The following is an 18,747-nucleotide window of genomic DNA, read 5'->3' as shown; positions in this document are numbered from 1 at the left end:
TTAATGTTGTGATGAGGAGGGGTAGATTGTGAGATTGTCTGGGTATGTTGAGAGGGTGGAGGATAACAACTCAGTGGGAGAGATGTGAATTTTGATGGTAGGGTTGTCAGATGCTGACCAAAAAAGACCTGGGATGAGGTCACAGAGTGTAACCTCATCAGCAAGAGACTAATGAGGAGGCTGCCAGAGATTGAGCAGCATTGAGAGTCATCATTGGATGATGAAGGCCGGGTCATAAAAGCTTGTTGGAACTTTCATAAGCAAAGTGAACGTAATAAAGTGCAACTGCTGTGACTTTCTGATAACTGCAACTGTGGTCATGAAAGCTGACAATTGCAACATCACTTTGATATGTACATACAGCAGATACTGTACAGTATATTCATGTGTATGTACCATATACAGTATCAGTGTAAAAATTACTTTAGTATGAGCCAAGTTATTAGTAAAATGAATGGCATAGTGGTAATTACTTTCATTGTATAGTAATGAGATGACCTCAAGACATAAGTTTCTGAACATGTAGCTCTGAGTACGGGAGTGCTTAAGCAAGGCTGAACTGTACTTTGTCTGCCCACAGGATGCATGCAGCAGTGGCAGTGGGGAGTCCAGTGAGCTGTACAATGAGGGTGGCACTGTCTCTACCACATACATTTATAATTCCAACATTTATGACCAGCAGAGCCTTGGTAAGTTGCATTGAGTAATAATAAAAGTGGGATAGATTGTTTAACAGTAGCGTAAAATTTTGAGATATATTATTTCTCATATCCAAAATACTAATATTTCATTCTTTATCTCCACAGTTGCATTGACAATGGCACCGAGTTATACCTGCAACCACCCAAGTAGCTTCCATTACTACCAGTATTCTCAGATGCTTGGAACAGTATCTGGAGTTGTTCCACCTGGAAAAGGATCTCACTCTGATGGTTCCAGCAGCGAAGAAGGGTCAGCCAACCTTGCTGTTACTAAGGTACCGCCAGCATCCAATTCTCCCCTCAGCTCTCCTCAGTCCTCCCCGTATGTATCACCTCTCCAATCACTGAGTCCGAGCCGGGCGTCCTCCCCTCTCTCACGCCCTGCAACAACTACTACTGCTACCACAACCACCACTCTGGCTAGTCTTCCCTCGGCAGTGGTGGTGTCAGCAGTGTGCTCTGCCTCTGGGTCTTGTTCACATTCCAGTCCTGTACAGAAACAGTCTGGAGGTGCTACGCAGACCATAGCAGCAGCCCATGGAGGAGCACATAGTGTTACATGTTCATCAGCACAGCCACACAGAAAACCCCCTTCATCAGGCAGCCGGTCACAGAGACACACAGACCGCTCTGGATCTAGGACAAGGCTTCCTGCTAGCTCAGTTGAAAGTGACATAGGAGCAGGAATCCAAACTTCACAAAACAGTCCATCTGCAGCACGTGTAATGAACCAACCCTCCTACTCCAACAACAGTAGTAACCATGTGAAAAGTCGGTGGTCCAGAAATTCACCTGGTGTTGTCACAGCATCTACCTCTTCCTCTACTTGTGCAGCTTCTAGTGCTAGTGTCAAGAGCACCACCAAACAGAGCCCCTGCCCCACTTCAGGCAACACCACTACTTGTAGAATCCTGACGACTGCAACTGTCACTGCAAGCTCCACTGGATGCAAAACTACCAGCCTTAGCAGTCATGCAGCTAGTGGGTCATTATCCACCTCCATATCCTCAAGTGCCACCAATGCCACAAGAAACACATCACCACCAGTCGTCCAAGCAGGGAACCATGACAAGAGTACCCCTAATACTAGTACCACTTCAGGGATCAGACCACCATTGTCCACAGGAAGTTCCACAATCCCATCCATTATGCATAAGCCTGCCATGAACAATAATAATTGCCTCAACATTGAGAATAAACACGAATTTTACAATCAGGTTTCACAGTATCCTATTGAGAAGGTAAGTTATCTTTGGTTTGTTTACTTATTTGAAATAAGTTATGTGTAGTAGATTCATCAATCCATCAATCACATAACAGCTGGTAAGGGCAGTGATAAATGTATAATTTGTTTTGAGTCAGGTGGGAGAAGAATTCTGGTGTTTCAGATGGAGTAATAGATTTGTATTGAATATGAATACTAACAACACAAAGATTAAATTTTTATCTATTTATAGCCTGTTAATTGAAAGTGGATCAGCGCAGCACAATAACACTTTCCCATTCTTGGGACACAAAATCGCATGCAGAGTGTTTTTGCCCAACTGTTATTTGGACATGAAATCATGTTCAAGCAAAGGGGTAGGCAGTCAGACAAGAATGAGAAATGTCTTTCCTGCTCTTGCCCAGCTGTCTTTCCCTTTTTGTGCAGTTTTGTTTCCAGAGAACAGATGTACTTAAATACTATGTATGCAGTTTTGTGTTTCAAGAAAGGGAAAGTGTTAGAATTTGGATGTTAGACTTTGGTATGGCATGAATGTGAAGAGTGAAAGAAGTGGATATGTGCCTGCAATATCCTTCTTCCCTTCCATCCTATTCGGACTTTCTTTCCTTCAGTCTTTCCTCGTCCTTCTGCCTATGGGTGACTTTGCACTCCCTCTTCTATCTTTATTTCCATCATTCTTTCCTCTTCCTTCTGCCTGTGGGTAACTTGACACTGAGTGACAAGCCAAATGGTTTCTTGTACACCAGGAAACCATTTATGATGCTGGGTGGTAACCATATAACCAAGTTTTGGCATCTGGTGGTTTGTGGGTAATTATTGTACTCCAGTCGGATTGAGCTGGTGAAGGTTTATATCCAAGGGGTCGTTGGGGTTTATTGCTCATGTTATGCCTCTCAGGGATGATTGAGGCTGGTCACTTTCATCTTAAATGTCATCACCAACTGCCTAGCCCTGGGCTCCTATGCTCCTCATGGGGCAACATAAGATTGGGTGATGGATGAATGAATATTGAGGACTCTTGTATGTATTGCATAGAGTTGGTAGCATAAAAAAGTGTACTGTAATTCACATATGGTGTGGAGAGAGTGAAACTGTGTGTATTTATTTATTTATTTATTTACTGTATTTTATTATTAAGAAGGCATAGATGAGTGAAACTGAGCCAGCAGAGTGGAAGAAGGCTGTGATTGTACCCCTGTACAAAAATAAAGGTGAGCGAAGTGAGTGCAAGAATTATCATGGCATAAGTTTATTGAGTGCAGTAGGGAAGGAATATGGAAGAATTATTATAGAGAAGGTAAGAGAGATATTAGAAGTCTTAGTGAGTGATGAACAGGGTGGCTTTAGGAGTGGCAGAGGTTGTGTGGATCAGATATTTGCAGTGAGACAGATAGTGGAGAAGACTTGTGAGAAGGACTGTAAGGTGTATATGGCATTCATGGATCTGGAAAAAACATATGACTAAGTAGACAAAAAAGGATTGTGGAAGGCTTTGCGCATTTGCGGTGTAGATGGTAAGCTGCTAGGTGCCATCAAGAGTTTTTATAATGGTAGTGAAGCATGCCTAAGGGTAAATGGATATCAGCGAATGGTTCACGATTGGTTTGGGTGTGTGATGGGGTTGTGTGGTGTCCCCATGGTTCGGTATATACAGTAAGACCTCACCATAACAGACTAATTGGGACCCAATCCATTCCGAAAAATGCTAAATTCCGATAAAAGCGACATCCTGACTTCCCTCTGCTAACCCGGACTTTTTTCGATAAAGTATTCCAGATATTAGCTCGGATCGCATGAACAGTTTTTAAACTGTTTTGACTATCATTGCTGTTCTGTACTGTGTTATACTTCACTACATTAATCAAATGGTATAATATACTGTAATAATACTGTACTGCACACTGATAAACATGTCTTGTATTTACCTTATAGTGGTGAACACAGCTGAAGTGATCATGCAGTCCGGATTGCTTCTGGCATTATCGGACTTTTTCCAATATACAGTAAAACCTCGATATAACGGACTTCAGTAGACCGGAATTCGTTTTTATCGGACTCGAGGAGCTACCAGACTAAGTTCCTATGTAATGGAAAAAGTCCGGTTAAGCCAGAAGCAGTCCGGACTGCCTGACCACCACAATAAGGTAAATAAAATGTACAATACAGTATTATTATATACTGTATATCATATCATTTGATTAGTGAAGTTATAACACAGTACAGGACAGCAGTGGTAGCCAAAACAGTTTAAAAACCTTTCGTGTGATCCTGATTAATGTCTGATATGTCGGAAAAAGTCCGGGTTAGCAGGGGGAAGCCCGGATGTCGCTTTTATCAGAATTTTGCATTTTTTGGAATGGCTTGGGGCCCCAATTAGTCCGTTAGAGTGAGGTCTTACTGTACTGTATAAGAATTTAGTCCGGTAGCTCCTCGATTCCGATAAAAGCGATTTCCGGTCTCTTGAAGTCTGTTATATCGAGGTCTTACTGTCTGTGGACGGGTTGATGAGAGAAATAAAAACACGAGTAATGGAGAGGGGGATGGTGTTGGTAATGAATCGTGGTGGATGGAATATCTCAAATTTGTTACGGTATATGCTAATGATGCAGTACTACTTGCAAATAACGGACAAGAACTTGGAAGACTAGTGCAGAGTTTTGCTGATGTCCATGAACATCGTGCATTGAGAGCAAATGTAGAAAAGAGTAAAGTGATGGTTATTGAGAAAGAACATGACTACCAGTGTGATGTTGCAGTGAATGGAGAGACTGGAATTGGTGAGAGAGTTCAAATACAGTACTGGGTACAGTGATAGAAAAGAGAGGAAAATGTGCAAAAGAAGTGGAAAGTAGAGTGACACAAGGAAGGAAGGTAGCTGGTGCAATGAAGGCCTTGATAAGAAACAAGAGGCTTGAGTGTTGCAGCTGCATGAGGTGTACGTGAAGAAGTGTTAGTGCCAACTTCAACATATGGATGTAAGACTATGCTGTGGCATGAAAATTAAAAGTCAGGAGTGAGAGCAATTGGGATGGAACTGCTGATGAATGTATGTGGAGTAGAGAGAGTAGATAGGATACGAAATAATGTGGTTCGTGAAGGATGTGGAGTGAGGAAGTCTTTGGACACCAGAATCGGAGAGTGTACTGAGATGGTATGGTCATATGGAGAGAATGGATAACAATAGAGTGGTGAAAAAGGTATATCTGAGCGAATTTGAAGGAGGGAGGAGGCGAGGTAGGCCAAGAAGAAGGTGGAGAGATATTGTAGATGAGTTTGTGAGGAAGAGAGGTTTGGAAATCAGTGAGGCTAGAAACTAACAAGAGATCGAGCTTTCTGGATGAAGGTTTGGATGATGATACTGATGATATTTTTCTCTAGCAGGTGGAGCCAGAATTCTGGAGGCTTGAATGAGAATGTGAGTCATTCTTTTGGGCAAACTTTAGTTAGTTTTTCATTCTATCATTTTGTCTTTATGAACCCTGCCTCACCTCATCTTGAAGTGCAGAAAGGCCTTGTTGAATATGATGACACTAAAGATGTCGATGTGGAGTAGGGATGTTTGTTCACAAAAAGATACAAGAGATGAGTGTGAAGCTACCTTTTTTTTTTTTTTTTTTTTTTTTTTTTTTTTTTTTTAGGTGGAGCCAGTATTCTGGAGGTTTGAATGGTGAGTGAATGGGAGTGTGGTCATTCAGCTGGGCAAACTTTGTTTAGTATCTCTTTGTCAGTTGTTTTTTGTCTGGACCTTACCTCATTTCACCTTGAGGTGGTAAAGGAAGTCTGAAAGGTGATGCTGTAGAGTAAGGAAATTTGTTCATAACTTGATAGGAGAGAGTGTATGTACTGTATATGGTATGGCCATATGGAGAGAGTGGATGTGGGTAGGGTTGTTGAGGTGGTGGTGGCCCTTGGCTTATGAGAACAAGAACATAGTGGAGTGTAGTGTGAAGTTGCCTAGCTCCTGCTATCTACTCTCCTCCTTTGGATGGATAGAGAGGGAGCTGACAAATGTTTGTATAACCAGGCCAGCTAAGTCAGTCCCACCACATGCAGGGATCCTTTTCCTTCACTAGGTAGTGTGGTAAAAAAAAAAAAAAAAAAAAAGTATACGTGAATGAGTTTGAAGGTGGAAGGAGGCATGGTAGGCCAAGAAGAAGGTTGGGCATGGTATAGGAATGTATGAGAAAGTGAGTTGGGTATGGTAAAGGAATGTACAAGAAAGTGAGGTATGGAAGGTGATGAGGCTAGTGAATTTTGAGGAGATGAAGTTGATTAACCCTTACACCGCGGGCTTGTTTTGCTTTGACTTGCGGCTCCCGCGGGCATATTTGCGCTCCGACACTCTAAAAATATTTGCCAAAAATCAGTTATTAGTCCTAGAATATTAAAATCACATATACTTATGGCACATACCTTCAGCTTTCTCCTTGGGTGTTTGTTGAGCCTTTGTCGAGTACCGTAGGACTTGTGGAGACCTCTGAAGTTGGGTAACTAAGTCTCCACTTTACACTTCCCGACAACTCATAATTTGATTACCACAGCCTGATATTATCACTAGAAACACTAATCTATGATTCTCAAATAGTTTGGAATCCATACTCCCCCAAAAAAACACTGTAATGAAAATTACGAGGGCGTATGACCATCCCACTTCCGATCGTTCGCCGCTAGTGTTGTCTATTATTCATAAAAACACTCACAGTTTATATTTCTGTTACTATATAACACTCTATATATATCTACAGTCTTTATCCATAAGTTTCCTTCAGTAATAGTAGTTTATTGTCATTGTAGGGATTCAATTTCTTTCAGTAAAATACGTAGCATTCACTTTCTCGTCCTGTATACTAGCATTGAGAGTGAATGTCACTTTCACCTTCACTCTCATAACTCATAGTATTCATACATGCTAGAGTGAAACTTTCACTTTCATGGCCATGTGGAGAGGATGGAGGGTGAAAGACTGACAAAGAGAGTGTATGTGAGTGAGGTGGAGGGGGAAAGAGGGAGGGGGAGGCCGAGGATGAGATGGAGAGGAGAGGTATATGAGAGAGGGGGGTGTGAGTTGGGAGCAGGGGAGTGAAATGGCGAGGGACAGGGCGACTTGGAGGCGATTTGTTTGTGGCCACCCCAAACGGGATTGAGGCGTCTGGCAATAGATAGATAGATAGATATATACTCGTATTCTTATAATACCACTCATTTACATTTCTATTTACATTCTCTACTTTATTTACATTATTTACATTTCTGTTTTATTTACACTGTGTTATGCACTGTCACTTGAAGTAACTTATAAAACTATTTTTCACTGTTCACTTATATTTAAATTCATTGCTTTTTTGCTGTTTACACATTATTTACACTTTATTTACAATTCCACTTGCACTGTTTTACTCAATAAAAAGATCATAGTCACTCTCTATCAATTATCAGCCCTTTATCTCTTTCCACACGAGGTTTAGTAGGGGGTAAAGGTCACAGGGCCCTTTGCATGGGGGTATAAAGCGGCGGAAGTTAGCAGGAGCAAATCAGATATACTCCCACTTTCAAAGATGACAGTGAACTGATAGTGGTGGCCTCCTGCTGCCTGGCTAGGGTAGGTGCAATACTACCAACTTCAGCCCTATGAGACCTGCTAATATATAGCAATGAAATGATTGGCAGGAAACCAAGGCAATACATAATAAATTAGGTAGTTCCAGGTGAATGTAAATATCACTTAGGCTTCTCCCTTCCCTCCTTATATGTATATTTATAACGAAAATAGATTATACGGCATATTTCAAGGGGAAATAAATGGCGAAAATTAGCGAACGAGTGCACGTGAGGTGTTGTCAGGAGATAATTAGCCAATTCCAGGTGTATGGCACTATCACTTACCTTATTTCTTTTTTGTATATATTATTTGGTATAAGAATAGGGCATAGGGCTTATTTCAATGAATGAAATCAGTGGAAAATTCCAGGGAAGATTTACTTAGCGTAGAATACAGTGTGGTGGCCTGCAATAATTAGGTAGTTCCAGGTGAATGTAAATATCACTTAGGCTTCTCCCTTCCTTTCTTATATATATTTTTATTACGAAAATAGATTATACGGCATATTTCAAGGGGAAATAAACAGCGAAAATTAGCGAACAAGTGCACATGAGGTGTTGTCAGGTGATAATTAGCCAATTCTAGGTGTATGGCACTCTCACTTACCTTATTTCGTTCTTGTATATATTATTTGGTATGAGAATAAGGCATAGGGCTTATTTCAATGGATGAAATCAGTGAAAAATTCCAGGGAAGATTTACTTAGGGTAGCACGGCCGGGCAGGCGAGAGGATAGGGTAATGGAGGGGAGGTAGGGAGGGGAGTCAAGAACGGGGAGAAATGGCTAAATTGTCAACAATGGATAGGAGTACAGATGAGATTAGGAGTGCTGACTAGTGTTGGACATTGGCAGTACTGATAGATGATACAAGCCACCACTTCAAAGCCCGGGCGAATTCAAAATAACACAGAATCATAAAAGTGTCGCTCCGCGTTATGATCCCTTGCTCTCAAGCATCACGAAAGTGATGCCCCGCGGTTAAGGGATTAAATAAAATATTGTATGTACATTGGAGCAGATAGTGAGTTCCCTGTCTCCTTGCCCCTTTTTCACATGATAGTTAACATTAACTATGTGGCTAGTAGTATATAAAATCCATCTATTAAAAAAAAAATCCAAATTGTGAGGATTGTGAGGTGGAGCCAGGATTTAAGGGCTTGATTGATGTGTGAATGATTGTCGGGAAGTTTTTGTGAATACAGTACTGGCTTGCTGTATATAGTTCTCCCACTTTTATGTTTTCCCTCTCTTTGTATGTGGATTCAACCCCACCCTGTCTCTTGAGTGGAGGGGTCAGGATGATGATATAGTGGTATTAGAGGTAGACTGTGAGATAATGATTATTTCATATGTGTGATGTGTCTGGGAGAGCAGGTGGAGATTGTCACCTATGAAAGGATTGAACTTGCTAGTGAGTCTCTTAAGTGTGTGGAAGAGTTCTGTTATCTGGTAGACACGTTATGTGCTGGAGGTGGGGCTGGAGTTAGCTCTGTGGCTAGAGTGAGGAGTGGTTGGAAGAAGTTCAGGGAGCTGTTGCCTGTCCTGACATTGAGAGGGCTCTCCCTCCATTCTAAGAGATCTTTGTATGCAGCTTGTGTTGGGAGTGTAATGCTCTATGGTAGTGAGAACTGGGCAGTAAAGGAAGAGGATATTCGCAGGCTCAAACGTACAGAAATGACGGTGATTAGGTGGCTGTGCAATGCATCCCTGAGTGCGAGGCCTGGGGGGGCTAGATTTACAATGGAATTGTTGAGGGGTAGGTTTGGACAGGAGTGTATTGGTGTTGTGATGAGGAGAGGCAGATTGAGATGGTTTGGGCATGTGAAGAGGATGGGGGATGATAACTGGGTGCAGAAAGTGAGAAGTGTTATGTTAGGGGTAGGGTTGCTATAGGTAGACTGAAAAAGACCTGGGGCGAAGTCATTGAGTGTGACCTCAGGGATAAGGGACTGAATAGGAAAGCTACCAGAGATCGAGCAGCATGGAGAACCGCCATTAGGTGACCAAGGCCGAATCATGCAAGTATGTTGGAGCCTTCAAAAACAAACACTCTGTACACCCACATAGTGCAATGTGCTTGTATCATCATCCTCTTACAAGGTTATCCAGAATGTTGGAATGCTGTACCCAGTCATGGCATCTTACCGTTACAGTATATATCTCTTGCAGTCAGAGCAAATCAAACCAAAAATATATTTAAACATGTGTAAGAATGAGCATTGAGCACAGTTAATTGAAGACTTGGAAGAAACAATAGAAACTTTTAACCTACATGGTTTTTCATCCATCAGCAAAGCTAACCTCACCATCAGCAGAATTAAAACTACAACCATGAGATCCTGCATCAGTAGTGGTCATAAAAAATTTCCTCCTAAAAGCAAACAACTCGTCAAGCAAAGAAAATATTAAAGCAGAAACGCAGCAAAGCCCAAAAAATAACAGAATTCGTAAGCACTAAGTACATTATTACTCTTAGGAAACTGATATAAGCATGCAAAAAGGCAACTAAGAAAAGTTTTTATGAATACCTTAGATCACAGAACAAACAGATGAGGTACTGGATAATTCAGTAGGCCTGTAGTCTTTCTTTTATTTAATATACCATTATTAGCATTTTATTATTTATTTATTTATTTTTTCGAGGATCCTAGAAATGGTGTCAGAAAGGGGGGAAATGGGTCATCATCGTAGGTAGAATGATCTCCAAGAATGGACATATTTTGTATTTTCCTTTAAGATTAACCTCCAGCTCTCAAAATCCATGAATTTAATATCATGCATGGTAACCATACAAGTATGGATAATTTAGTACATTAAGATTTTGTATTCAGTGTGTATATGGTGATCTTGGAAGAAAAATGAGAGCAGATTACACTGATAATAGGAAATTGTTCTGGAAAAAGGTGCAAAAATGTAAAGTTTTAGTGGAAAATAGTGTGAATGTGTGGGATTAAAGTGGAAAAACACTAACCAGTGAAAGTGAAGTAAGGAGAAGATAAAAGTTTTTTGAAAGGCTAATAAGTGGGAATGGTAAGAGCAGAGTGGCTGTAAACATGAGTGCTTTTCATGGTGTGCAGAGAAGGAATGTAGTGCCAGGATATGTGACATTGGCAAGTGAAGAATGCTGTGAAGTAGCTGGAGAATGGGGAAGCTGCAGGTGTTGATGAGTTGTTTGGAGAGAGAATTAAGTGCAGTGGAGAGTGGAATGAAGTGTTTGTTAGAGGTGTAAGAAGGCATGGATGAGTAGACTGCATCAGCAAAGTAAAATAGGGCTGTGATTGTACCCTGTCTAAGAATAAAGGTGTGCGAAGTGAGTATAAAAATTATAGTGGAGAGGAATGAAGTGTTTGTTAGTGATGAACAGGATGGTTTTAGGAATGGTAGAGGATGTGTGCATCAAATACTTGCAGTGAGACAGATAGTGGAGAAGGCATGTGAGAAATATTAAGGATCTGGAAATAGCTTATGTGGGGGCGCCCAACATCCACTCACTCGATGTAGTGCTTCTCTTGGGTGCCTGCCCTTTCCTCTCCTCTTCCTTCCTTCTTTCCTCTTCTGTCCTTCTTTCCTTCATTCTTTCCTTTTCCTTCTGCCTACAGGAGACTCTACACTGAGTGATAAACCAAATGGTTTCCTGTACACCAGGAAACCATTTGCCACGCTGGATGGTAACCATATAACCAAATTATGCACCTGGTGGTTTAATGGGTAATACGGTGCTCCAGTCGGATTGAGCCAGTGCAGGTTTATATCCAAGGAGTGGTTGGGGTCTGTTGCTTACATAATGCCACCCAGGGATGAGTGAGGCAGGTCACTCTCATCATAAATGTCAGTACCAACTTGCTTAGCCCTGGACTTGTATGCTCCTCATGGGGCAGCACTGGATTAGGTGGTGATGATGATGAACAGAGAAGTATTATGGAAGATACTGCATGTATATGGTGTAGATGGTTGTCTGTTGAGTGCTGTTAACCCTCTCACATGAGGGCTCGATGAAAAATCCAGCTGCTTGCACTTTCTCAACTCAGGTTGTGTTTAACCATATAGGTTGCAGTATTTTTTCACCATGATTTTTGGTTGTGTCATTCAGCTTTCTCCCCTGCCCCTACTTATAACTGTATTGTTATGAAATTACTGTATTTTATAAATGAATGAATGATCTTCCTAATGAGTGAAATAAAAGAGAAAATAAAATATTTTTTATCGTTCACTCATTTATTCAACGCTGATTTCTCACAGATATATAAACATTTCGTCAGTACTTGTTGAAAGAAAGTTGTAGAGCATTCAACAACCATTGGTAAAATATTTATACAGTATATATAAAAAATTGGCGTTGAATGAATGAATGATTTTTTTTTTTTTATAGGAAGCTCATTGGTTAATTTATATCTATCTATTGCCAGACATCTCAGTCCCGTTCGTGGTGGCCACAAACAAATCGCCTCCACGTTGCCCTGTCCCCCACCAATTCACTGCCCTGCTCCCAACTCACACCCCCCTCTCTCATATACCTCTCCACCCCATCCCTCCATCTCATCCTCGGCCTCCCCCTCCCTCTTCCCCCCTCCACCTCACTCACATACACTCTCTTCGTCAGTCTATCACCCTCCATCCTCTCTACATGGCCAAACCACCTCAGTGTATTCCTCCTAACGCTTCCTGTCACATCCACATCCACACCACAACGCTCCTTTATATCCTCATTTGTCAGCCTGTCTCTCCATGTGACTCCATAGGCTCCTCTTAAATACTGTAACTCATTTCCACTGCTCTCACTCTTGACTTGTGTCCTTCCAGCAATGTCCAAGCTTCACTTCCATACATTAGAGTTTGTATCACAATACTGTCATGTAGTAACTTTTTCACTTCCATGTTAATTTATAACGTAGTAATATCATAACAATACAGTTACAAGTAAGAGCAGGAGAATGAAATGTTTGAAAACATTTTACGATGTTGAGTCAGCTGCTGCTAGAGCAGCCGGCTATGGTCAAGGACTGAAAGATATTTCTGTTCTGTAAGCCATAAAAATGTTTCTGATGGAGCAAGAAGTGTCAATTTTTTAATGAAAATCATTGCACATGAATGCTCTACAGCTTTCTCTTAACAAACATTGACGAAATGTTTATACTGTATACTGTATCTGTGAGAAGTCAGCTTTGTATAAATGAGTGAACGATAAAATATGGTAATTTATTTATTTACTTTTTCATTAGGAAGATCATTTATTCATTTATAACATGTAGTAATTTCATCGTCTTTTAACATTCTCAGTCTTCGATTGACTTAGTCAGATATGTGAGTATGAAGCTGTGAGCGGAATAAGTTTTTGACCTGTCAGGTGGAACCAGGATCCTGGGGTTTGAATGGTGAGTGAGTAGGAGTGTGCTCCATACAGATGGGCAAACTTTCGGGTGTCTTATGTCATCAAGCTCTTTCTGGCACTCAGGACCCTACCTTACCCCAACTTGGGTGGGAAAGGAGGTTTGGATGATGATGATGATGATGATCAACATGTCTCAAAATGTACCATGTGTGCTTTTTATTACTGTACTCTTATCTACAGTACATTACATTAACCTGCAGGTACTGTACTGTAATTTGAAAGGATACTCTATTATTAAACTCTTCTACTTTCAGCTGATGAAAATGAGTGATAAAGACTTTCTGGACCTGGGACTGAACAAGGAGGATGTGTCTCGGATCCGGAATGTTCTGGCCAATCTAGACTCTCCTGTATCCCACCTACACAACGGCTACACAAACCCCACCATCCCTCTCCACCCTCGCTCCTCTCCACTCACACCGAATACCACTACCACCACTAATTGTCATACTCCTCCTGCCCATCATCCAAATACAGCTACAACTTGCTCTTCTTCCAGACATAGTCCAGCCAGCACTTGTCACGCTTCTAGTCCGGTTACCACCACTTGTCATGCATCAAGTAATAGTCCCACAAGCTCTCAGGCTCCTAGTCCTGTTCCCATCATTACTCATGTTGCTTCCAGTTCTTCAAATGCTGTTAGTCTTGCTTCCAGTTTTCCCACGACCAGCGATGTTGGTCAGACATCACCTCGTCCTCACTCTCCATCACAGAGCCCTCAGTTTACACAAAGTAATTCAACACTTGGATCTTCAGAGATGAATTGTGCTTCCCAAAGTTCAGGTGATGCACAGAACACCAGTAGTAACATTGTGACAACTGCTGTATCAAACTCTAAGATGATCATAGTAGCATCAGACCAACAATCTAATACTGTTTCTGCTGTTAGTCCCTCATCAGCTCAAACTGTGACATCTTCCATCACAACTACTACCACAGCCTCAAGTAACATATCTGCTTCAACTTCCAGCACTGTACACAGCACATCTGCTGTTCTTACCACAACTGGTGATCCTGTGTTGACTACCACAGCAGCAAATAGTACTATAGCAACCCAAGTTACTCAATGCCATTCTGTCACAGTATCGTCCAGTCCAAAAGATACTCCCGTCATGATAATGCACCCAAAAAGTGTTCCATGTGTAAATGGTAGCAATATTCCAGCTGCTTCTACATGTATATCTTCTACTACCTCACACTCTCCTTGTAATATCCCAGCTTCTGCTCCTACACCACAGATTCCTCACTACATGACAGTCCCACCTCCTCCTCTCCCAAGTAAAATGCCTCCACCAAATAGTGCAACAGCATCCAACCTTAGTCAACACCAGCTGCCACCAGGCCAGCACAGGACCCCTCCACCACCACAGTGCATTCCCCCTCGTACCCCCTCCCAGGAACCTTGTACCCTATCTTCTACTGCTGCCAGCCTCTCTGTGAGTACACAGTATATGTATTGCTTATTTAATATACTTAGGCTTAGATTACAAATACTGGAAAACTTTCATACAGCTTATTGATTTATATTAATGTTTTAAGTGGTCTTGTACTGTATTTGAGCTGTGGTTGATATCCCTGAAGAAGCACTTCCTGAAATTTATCATTTGATAACTAATCTTCATCTTAGTGCTTGAAAGGTTAATGTACAGTATCTTCAGTACAAAGAACTTGCCTCTTGAAGTGTATATAGGAAAATTGCTGATGTACCATTTAAAAGCTGTGACATAGTTTGGCTATCAGTTGTAGTGAAGTGTCAGATATACTGTAAACATGTTTCCGCTAAGGATGGAACTTTGGGGGATGAAGTACGTGAAAGGGTACAGCAGGGAAGGAAGGTTGTTGGTACGCTGAAAGCAGTGATGAGAAATAGGGAGGTGAGTATGGAAGTTAAGAAGTCACTGCATGATGGCATTGTGATCCCTACCCTGACGTATGGAAGCGAGGCGTGGACCTTGCAAGAGGGGAACAAGTCAAGAGTGAGAGCAGTGGAAATGAGTTACTTGAGAGGAGCATGTGGAATGACATGGAGGGACAGGTTGACGAATGAAGAAGTGAAGGAACGTTGTGGGGTAGATGTGGATGTGGTTGAGAAGATTAGGAGAAATACACTGAGGTGGTTTGGACATGTGGAGAGAATGGAGAATGAAAGACTGACTAAGAGGGTGTATGTAGGTGAGGTGGAGGGAGGGAGAGGGAGGGGTAGACTGAGGATGAGGTGGAGGGATGGAGTTGAGAGGTATATGAGGGAGGGGAGGGTGAGTTGGGGGGAGGGTAGTCAAATGGTGGGTGACAGAGTGACTTGGAGGCGTTTTGTCTGCAGCCACCCTTTGCGGGATTAGGGCGTCGGGCCATAGATAGATAGATAGATAGAATAAAATAACCATTCCCAGGCACCGATGAGTATCCTACACTTGTTGGAGCTGTACATCCTGGGTAGGCAGGTACAACATCCACCTGGGAGCCAAATCTCCTCATACTTCCCTGTGCCTCGTTGTAGAAAAGGTCGTGGTCTGACCGTGGGGAGGTGTTGTCTACCACAACGGGGTGCTGATTCCCTGCACAGCTTATGTACTGTATGCTATCTGTAGAACAGCTCCACAAGAGCAATTGTCTACCTGTGGTTTGCTCAGTCAGATAAGGGTTAAACAGCACTAACTATTCCCATAGTACATTCATCAAGGGAAATGCTAAATAACTAAAAATTAGAACTCAGTTTTATTAACATTCCTGTTGATGGTATCACCTTCTGTGAACCTCGCCTGCACCTCTTCCTGCCCAGTAATCACTCCCACTTTGCAGGGTTCACTCTTGCTGGGTTCAGTTATTTGCGGAGAGCAGGTGGTCATTCTTCAAAAACACCTTAGAAGTGCTGGAAAACATGATACATTGTTCCCACCCACACAACCTTTCCCTCACTCCCTCATGTGACCTGCACTCCAGCTCCCCATGTTTCTCCCACTCAGGCCATTCCAGTGTTGCCAGCTTGGTGGAAGTCACAAAATCTAAACTTTACATATTTTCTAGTTGTGACTGTAGCTGATTCATACAGATGCTTTCACCATATACCATGATTCATAAAAACAGTGCCATTTCATTTCCCCATATTAGTTCTTAAATTAAATGACTGCAGGAACAAGCATTGTTGTGAAAAAAAAAAAAAAAAGCACAACAAGCCAGCCCCAAGAACATGTTTGTAGGTGTTTTGAGATGATTATGATGATGGAAACATGACCATGTATGACATAAGACATCATTGTGTTCAGTAGTTTCGTTAGTTATGGTTTGAATTGAGTTAATAACAGTCAGCGTGTGTTACAGTCATTGTTTTGGACACATGTCAGTATACAACTTTACAAAACAATGTGATAAGCTTACAGAGTTCTGTGGTGAGTGAAAATACAGTAAATATCCCATGACCATGCTGCAGTGCTTGTCATACATAATTTACTGATGCTTTTTACTCATTTTAAAAAAGCAGATTCGTTGGTAGACAGCAGTCACATAAAATATTTCTTTTACATGATTTGTGTCACTGTTAAAGCACTGTGCAATTGACATTTGAGCAAATTATGATGTAACCACAGTTTAATTTAACCTCCAACATCAGTTCTCTCTCTCTCTCTCTCTCTCTCTCTCTCTCTCTCTCTCACACACACACACACACACACACACACACACACACGTATTGTAACACTTTTTAAGATTTCAAGGTTTCGTTATTATAAGATTGCGATGATGCAGACTTTGATAAGTGTACAGTATCATAAGTATTCCATAAGTGAACAGTAAACTAAGCACTCTTTGGGTTAGATATACACACACACAGGGAACTTGGAGTTACTGCACCACATCAAACACATCAAAGGTTAACTTATAAACAACATTCGGCAGATCTCCAGCTAGTGAGAGCAAGCCAGCGGTGAAAGAAATGTAGATATTTGTGTATTCCCACAGCTAACTATATAATTGAATTAAATTATTGTCCTTAACAACTTGGTGGTGGATGATAAATACAATTACATCTTCTCAAGTGCTTAAAAACAGAGTTGGCATATATAGCATGAGGAAAGAGGTTAGATAAATATTTTATGGTTAATTGGGGGTATAATATTATACAGTGCCCCTCCCCTGAACAGTGCAGTTAATGGGGCTGGGCATTTTGCTATGCAAATTGAAGCCTTATAGATGGGTACATTTAAACCCATGTTATAAGGACAAATAGGAAGTCTGTTCAGAAATTATCCTACCTTAGGTTCCTCAAAAATAAATAGCTAACCTGTTGGGCTTGGACACTAATCCCCCTCAAAGTAAGCCGCTTTGGACTTGACACACGTAGCCCAGCGTTCTTTCTCCAGCCTGAAACATTATTTAGAGTTGGTTCTTCACATTCGTCATGATCTCTTCAGATGAATGTTGCTCAAGACATGTTGCAGTGTGCAAATCACTTTCCAGACTTTCTGAAGACTCATTACTCGAGGTGAGACTTTGACGTATGGGCATGGCCCAGAAACCAAATCACAGTCTTCCCAGTGGAAACATGCAGGGTTGCCTTGGCCAGAAAAAGTGCAAAGGTCTGCAACAAGGTGAACTGCACTCTCATGTTGAGAGTTTTTTTTCAACTACTGTGGTGTTGTACATCACAAATACACACCAGAGGATCAGACCATCAACAAACATTACTCTCTCGATGTTATCCGTCATTTTCATGATGTAGGTCGGCAGAAGAGACCAGACCTTTGGAAAGCGGCAAGTTGGAAGCTACACCATGACAGTGCCCTTTGCCCAGTCTTCTCAATTGATTCAGGAATTTTTGGCCAAGCACAACATCCTGCAAGTCCAGGAGGCTCCCTACTCACCAGACATAGCTTCATGACTTTTGGTTTTTCTCCAAGCTCAAAACTCTGCTGAAGGGTTCCCAATTTGAAATGAGAGAAGAGATCGTGATGAGTGCGACAAAGCTCCTGCGGGAGATACTGAAAACCAACTTTGAAAATGTTTCAGGCACTGGAAAGAACGCTGGGCTACATGTGTTAGGTCAGATGAGGTCTACTTTGAGGGGGATTAGTGTCCTAGCTCAACAGGTTAGCTATTTATTTTTTTAGAGCCTAAGGTCAGATACTTTCTGAACAGACTTGCAGGTCTTGAAATATCCCAAAGTATTTCCAAAGTTCCCCCTCTGACCCTCTTGAAAATTTTTTACTCCTTCCTGAGCATACCAGACATTAATTGTAGTACACATACAGCCTCTGCAAACATCACTGGGCAAAAGAAAGAGTTATTTAGAGTGTACAAACTGCAGGGGAAGATCAGGGCCAGGCAGCATGGACAGTGGAGGGAGAGTATGGAGCAGGATCAGGGAGGTGGAGGCTGAGTGCACAGGTGCAGTGGCCAATTTAGCATTCATCACCACACAGGAATGCCAAGTGGAGTACAGAGGGGGTCCCTACAGTTAGAACATTGGTGCACTAATAGGAGGAGTTACCGCACTGATTGATGCGGGGTATGGTTTATGGTGTCATGTAAATCAATTAGTGCAAACAAGAACTGCACTGCTCGTGGGCCTACTGTACTGACAGTAATTAGCTTCAGTTATAAAATTGTATCCAGTACACTATATGGTCTAACATCCTATAATGTTTGGAGCAGTGCAGAGGGTGATGAGGCAACCATATATGTTTATTGCTACTGCTGGGCCTCTTTGCAGGGATGACCAGTATTCGTTGAAGTTCGGTATCTGTGGGAATCTCTGTGACGTAACACTTGCAAGAAGGGAGGAAGTACTGTTTGTGTCTGTGCTGTTATATCACCCATAACACATTTGTAATGCATCAT

General features: G+C 41.7%; 1 protein-coding gene across 1 annotated transcript in view; it reads left to right on the top strand.

Annotated features, from left to right (window-relative positions):
- LOC145417555 (uncharacterized) overlaps positions 1 to 18,747 on the top strand; it is a 70,299-nt gene that overhangs the window by 24,247 nt on the left and 27,305 nt on the right. Inside the window, exons 4-6 of the mRNA XM_080286263.1 lie at positions 581 to 689; positions 807 to 1,942; positions 13,170 to 14,368. Of these exons, the coding sequence (XP_080142389.1) occupies positions 581 to 689; positions 807 to 1,942; positions 13,170 to 14,368 (2,444 nt within the window). The remainder of the gene's footprint in view (positions 1 to 580; positions 690 to 806; positions 1,943 to 13,169; positions 14,369 to 18,747) is intronic.

The sequence above is a fragment of the Coenobita brevimanus genome, chromosome 110, assembly GCF_032717465.1.
Source record: "Coenobita brevimanus isolate Jiangsu-jjx chromosome 110, ASM3271746v2, whole genome shotgun sequence".
In the NCBI taxonomy this organism is placed as follows: domain Eukaryota; kingdom Metazoa; phylum Arthropoda; class Malacostraca; order Decapoda; family Coenobitidae; genus Coenobita; species Coenobita brevimanus.
Note: the sequence above shows the minus strand (reverse complement) of the source record. Positions and strands in the feature narration are given on the sequence as shown.